This window comes from Polyergus mexicanus, unplaced genomic scaffold (genome assembly GCF_030449975.1).
Source record: "Polyergus mexicanus isolate NDT 795.1 unplaced genomic scaffold, iyPolMexi1.0 SCAF_13, whole genome shotgun sequence".
In the NCBI taxonomy this organism is placed as follows: domain Eukaryota; kingdom Metazoa; phylum Arthropoda; class Insecta; order Hymenoptera; family Formicidae; genus Polyergus; species Polyergus mexicanus.
The window spans coordinates 3,498,081-3,504,080 of NW_027223333.1; the positions used below are offsets into that span (position 1 = coordinate 3,498,081).

General features: G+C 44.5%; 2 protein-coding genes across 2 annotated transcripts in view; one reads left to right on the forward strand and one right to left on the reverse strand.

Moving 5' to 3' along the window:
* The window catches only part of Fim (plastin-2 Fim), a 105,088-nt gene that overhangs the window by 35,443 nt on the left and 63,645 nt on the right, over window positions 1-6,000 (forward strand). The window lies entirely within an intron of this gene.
* Window positions 1,550-2,344, reverse strand: LOC138938931 (uncharacterized). Its single transcript, XM_070306345.1, has one exon. It carries the CDS (start codon window positions 2,342-2,344, stop codon window positions 1,550-1,552), a length of 795 nt encoding a protein of 264 aa, XP_070162446.1.

Here is a 6,000-nt window from a genome sequence, read left to right on the forward strand (position 1 = left end):
TATGGGCTGTATTTTTGTTGCGCCGGATTTAATTTCTTGCTGAAAAAAGCTAACGGTCGCCAATCTTTTCCGTCACGCTGCTGTATCACAGCCCCAATGGCTCTGTCGGATGCATCGGTAGTGAGAGTTATCTCCGCCTCTGGTTCCGGATGTGCTAGCAGTGTTGCTCGGGCTAGACTATCCTTCCTTCTTATGAAAGCCTCATCTAATTCGGCATTCCATGTTATTGGTGCCTTCTTTGGCACCTTTGGACCGCTGAGTAGGCCATTTAGCAATACTTGCTCTTTCGCAGCATTAGGAATGAATCTACGATAGAAATTTAATGTTCCCAGATACTGTCGTAATTGTTGCATATTCTCAGGTTTTGGAAAATTTTTAATTGCCTCTATTCTCTCGGGTGGAGGTCTGGTACCCTCTTTTGATACCTCATACCCTAAAAAGAGTACCTTGTCGGCTCCGAAGACGCATTTACCTGGGCTTAACAAGATGCCATTCTCTTCTAGGCGTTTGAAGAGCTTGCGTAAATGTTCTTCATGCTCCTTCTCATTGGTTGATGCTATCAGTATGTCATCGATATATGCGTAGCAGAATTCGAAGTCGCTCGTGATCTCATTGATGAAGCGCTGGAACGTTTGTGCTGCATTACGTAGGCCGAATGGCATAAACCGAAATTCAAACAGGCCGAAAGGAGTGGTAATAGCTGTCTTGGGCACATCATCGGGATGTACGGGTATTTGATTGTATGCCCGGACCAAATCCACTGTTGAAAAAATTTTTTTGTTGTGCAGAGTTTGCGAAAAATCTTCTATATGCGGAATCGGATATCGATCCGGCACCGTCCTTGCATTAAGCCTTCTATAATCTCCACAAGGCCTCCAGGAATCCCTCTTTTTAGGAACCATATGCAAGGGGGCTGCCCACGGGCTCTTTGACGTTTGAATGACCCCTTCCTGTAATAAGAGATTGAATTCCGCTTTTGCTGCCTTGAGTCTATCCGGGGCCAATCTGCGCGGCCGACAGGCTTCTGGGGGGCTTTCTGTCGTTTTAATGAAGTGCAGGGTGTTATGTTTGACCGTGCGTATCTTAGCAGTAGCCCTTGTAATATCGGGAAATTCTGCCAAAATCCGGTGGTATTTCTTTTCAATTGTTAGTGCCTTTATTGACTCTGCGATCCCAAATTCCGATGTGCCGATGGTGTGAAGGTTCGTTTTTCCATCTAGGAGCACCCCCTTCTGTAGGTCTGGTAGTAGATGGTAATATGCCAAGAAATCAGCTCCGATGATGGGCGTCGTAACATTAGCGATGACGAAACGCCATGGGAATGGTCGACGTAACCCCAGTTCTGGTTGCATCGTGATCCATCCATATGTCCTAATGGTGGAGCCGTTTGCTGCAAATAATTCGTAGTTAGAAGGCGTTATGTATTCTGCTGCCATCGTGCGGGGATATACACTAACGTCTGATCCAGTGTCTACCAGGAATCGCTTCTTGGTTGTATGACACGTTACATAAAGGCGACGAGGTCTTTGGGCGAGGTCACTGGCCGCCATCAGTGACTGCCCTGGCCTTTTTCCGTATTAAATGTGCATGGTTGTGTGCACTTCTTAGCTTTGCCGCCAAATCTGTTGTGGTAAAAACAGTATCCTTTGTTGTAGTTTTTGCTTTGGCTTTCGCTTCGGTTTTGGCTCTTTTTCCTGGCCGGTCGTCTTTCTCTCGATCTGCTCCTGGAGAAATGCGTGGAGAGAGTGGAAACTTTTCTTGCTAACGCCAGGATCTGAGCTTCTAGCGTTTCCCTGGGTGCGGTGGTAGTCGCGACTACACCCCTGCTGGCCATCTCATGAATCCGATCGGCCTGTTCAGCAACATCGTTAAGGTGATCTTCTGCACGCGTCGCTAGAATCATCTGCATTTGTGGGGGAAGTCTCCCCAACCATAATGTGCGTAAGAGAGAGTCGGGGACATTATTTGCGGCTAGCGTTCGTAGGTGTCGTAAAAACTGCGACGGTTTACGGTCTCCTATTTCCTCCAGTTCCAGAAGTTGTCGCGTGCGCTGCTCTTGGGAAACGGATAATCGTTGTATAAGAGCTCGTTTAATGGCTTCATATTTATTCGCGTCAGGTGGTTGTGTGATTATGTCTTTGACCTCTTTGATTTGTCGGGAATCTAATTGCGAAAGTACGTAGGAGTACTTCGTGGTATCTTGCGTGATGCCGCTGAGTACAAACTGCCCTTCAAGCTGGGCAAACCATAGCTCTGGTTCGTCGTTCCAGAACGGAGGTATTTTTATGGCGAGTTTGTTGATAATATTCTCTCCGTTTCCTCCGTTCCCTCCGTTTCCATTCATGGCTACTACCTTTTTTTTGATCACGTCGGGGTCACCAATTTGTGGGTAGGTACGGGATCGGAGATCTATCGCTTAAGGATACTACCCAACTTATCTTATATGAAGGTAGAGAAATGAATGTTTTTGCCATTTAAAATATATTTTATTCTGTTCTCTCCATTCCTGTCTTACATTTGTGCCCACAATTCTCTTTATTATAGTTGCGATTGAGCGTTTGGTGATTGTTGTTATTTAGCACTCTACGTGCTCTTCCTCCTCGTCGCTTGGTTTGCGTCGCTACGTCGATCCCGGTTTTGCAGGGGCTCGTTTGCGTTGTACTGTCCCGTTTAATGGGTGTTCGTCGTAGAGGCGAGACAAGCGGCGGCGGATACCACGGAATCGGCGGAGTGATACTCCGCGGTTGTTGGATGTCCGGCGTGACTGGTCTGTCCCTCTGGGCTTTTGAGCCGGAATGCCCGTTAATTGGCTTTGGCGGGCTAGCGCCGAATAAAGCCTGAAGCCGGTCCTTACGCCTTTTCTTCCCGTGTAGCAGGGCTCCTGGAGCCGGTGAGTTGTTCCTGGCGGATGGTGGACTGGCGACGAGGGTCAGGTCCACAGTGCCCAGGTTAAGCGGCGTCTGAGCGCCGGTAGTTGGAGGCGACGGAGCGCCAGTTGATGGCGGCGACCGAGCGCCTGTAGCTGGCAATGGCCGAGCGACCGTAGGTGGAGGCGATCGGGCGCCTGATGTTGGAGGCGGATGGGCGTCGATTCTTCTCCGTTTGGCCGAGGTGACGTGTAGTGGCGTCGGGCGAGTCTTGCGCCGGAGGGCGATCTCGGCCACCGTAGGTAGCGAGATGATGCTCTCTATCCGCGGCGTCTTGCCGGGTTTCTCGGCGACTGGCGCCGTGTCGTGTCCCAACGTTTTTAAAGCGACTTTGCGCTAGAGAGCAGGCGACTGGCGCCTAGAACTCTCTTCGTGATTTCTCCAACGTTTTAGCGACTTGCGCTTGAAAGTGAGGCGTCTGGCGCCTATAACTTTCTTCGTGCTTTCTCTGCAGGGGGTCTGCCCTATATTCCGGCTGGGCGGCTTTCTACTTGCAGGTTGGCCCGGGCGTCTTGCGCCGCCTAGCGGTGCTGCCCGCAACTACGCGCGGACGCGCTATATGCCCGCCGGACTGCTTTCCACCTTCTTGTTGGCTCGAGCGCCTTGCGCCGACTAGCGGCGTCTCTCGCACTACGCGCGGACGGACGAGCACTTGCGAGAAACGATAATATTTCGCGAATATTGTGTTATCGCTATTTTTGTGGTTGCCGTAGGCCGCCACAATATCTATTAATTATAGCACCTGCAATGTTATAAAACTCGCCTAAGTGATGAAGATGAGACATTATAATTGTATGATCAAAAAACTTGAACATAGGCATGATATGTCCATTTCTAGTTTCAATTATCCATTTTGTTTTTGTCACCAATCGAGACTCATTAGCTTCTTCAGTGAATAATTGTTTCTGTTGAGGTCCAAGAAAAGCTGGCATTTTATACTCAATGCCTAATTCACGAAGTAATGGCTGAGCATCTCGATATCCACGATCTAATATAAAAATGTCACCATCATGAAACCATCCTCTCATATTGTCCGCATCACGTTGAAATTCATTATTTAATATTCGAGCATCATTGTTACGAGAATTAGAAAAGTAAGGACCCTGAATAGCCAGTATATACTCATCTGGAGCAACTATAAGAGAAGGTTTTATCAGATGTCGACCTTTTTGCATTGAGTATGTTTGTCGTAAAACACGAAAGTTGCTACTTTTATGAGTATAAAAATAAGTCCCGTCAATATAAGCAATTACTTTCGGAATAGCTGGCTCAGAATTATATAATTCGTTTGCAAAAGGTGTTACATGTCTCATTATATACTCTTCTCGAGTTATAGCTTGAAAACCAATATTATCAGGGACAAATCTGTTTACTAAAGACTGCCGAACTTTGGAAATCGCTAAACTCACTGCTTGTCTAGAGGAATACTGAAACAATACTTTAAGAAATTCGTCAGACAGTCCTTGTCGCAGCTTGCATAAAAAATTAAAACATCTTTTTTAGTAACGTTTCTGATACCACGTTCTTGGAATATAGGATCACAATACAATTCTTGAAACTGTTGTTTTGTAATGGGTGCTATACATTTAAATTAATCCTCTATAAAACTATTTTCGTTTTCATAACGATTATTATTATTTGCTATATTACGAAGAGCTTCTAAGAAAACTTGCAGTTGCTGAACTTTTATTACATATGGTCTATAAATAAATCGCAAACCTGGCAGCAGTAACTGTAAAATAAATCCGCGATCATCCAAATGTTGGTCACAACAATAAACGTGTTCAGGAATATAAAAATTTTTCAGAACAAAGACATTTACCCTGGATTCTAACGACAGTGGTCTAATATTTACAATAGCATTGCAAAATAAACAAGAATTATTTCGGGTTTGGTAATAACGGTAATAACGGTAATAACGTTGAGTCGTAGGCAAGTCGGATCAAGTTCTATCTGTTCTATTTCATGTACAATAGATACATTGCAATTAAAACATAATCGGCTTTCATTGTCTATATCAATGGGCTCCTTACTCAGCCCAGTTCGCCTAAAAACAGCGATTTGTTTTTTAATTGCATCATTATCGCCATTGATTCGTACCATTTGTCGAGCTTGAAAAGCACGATCGCAAACATAACAATGGATTCCATGTCTGTAAGCCATGATAATACTTTATTATCGAATTGCGTAGCAATATCAGATTGATTAGATATTAAAAACTTTTCTGGTGAAATAATTCCTGAGACCAAAATGAACAGAATACATTGATAATAATATCAATATCGGACGTAGTAATGCCAGAAAGTAATAGCATTCGGCAGCAATAACGCTAGAATAGATGCTTAGTGATGACGATGCCTGCGCTAGCAATATCAACCAATATGATTTCTCACAGATTGCAGATAGAGTATCAAGAGACACGGTAGTGTCTCGCGCCAAGTCATGCGCAGCAACAGCGAGGCACCCCGGGTATCTATACACGAGTCGTACAGTATACCGCCCGCAGTGTAGCAGTGGGGATGAATCGCCTGACGGCTCTAGCTGTACGAATCGAGCGCTCTACACATAACTCTACGCTCATAACTAGAGATGGTAAATCATGTATATTAGTTCTCAAGAAGTTTTAGTAGAAAAAAGGTTCATCAAAAATATTTCGAAAACGTCTCGAATTTAGCTACACGAATATAATAAAAAATAGGCATTTTTGTGGAAGATTTTTATTCACGGAGCTTTTCAAGGTCATTCAAAATTCACAAATAATGTCACCAACTAACAGATTTTGTAAAACCCTACTATGTTTGTTTCAAACATTTTTCAAAAAAATCAATACCTTCCGAGATTTGACTATTCGGCAGTCCGAATTTTTCATGTTTGACTGGTTATAACTCGATAACTGTCCATTATTAAGCTTTGTGCCCATTACATCTTTTGTTCAGTAGGTCATAAGCTACAACATATGTAAAAACCAATTGATTTGACCGGGACAGATTTTCCATATGAGTACTCTGCGTTGATACCACTGCTTCAAAGTCTGGCTGGAACGTTCGAGTACTCTGCGTTGATACCACTGCTT

What these genes read in the sequence shown, in the direction of transcription:
- LOC138938931 (XM_070306345.1), bottom strand. Translation starts at nt 2,344, where the DNA reads ATGAATGGAAACGGAGGGAACGGAGGAAACGGAGAGAATATTATCAAC.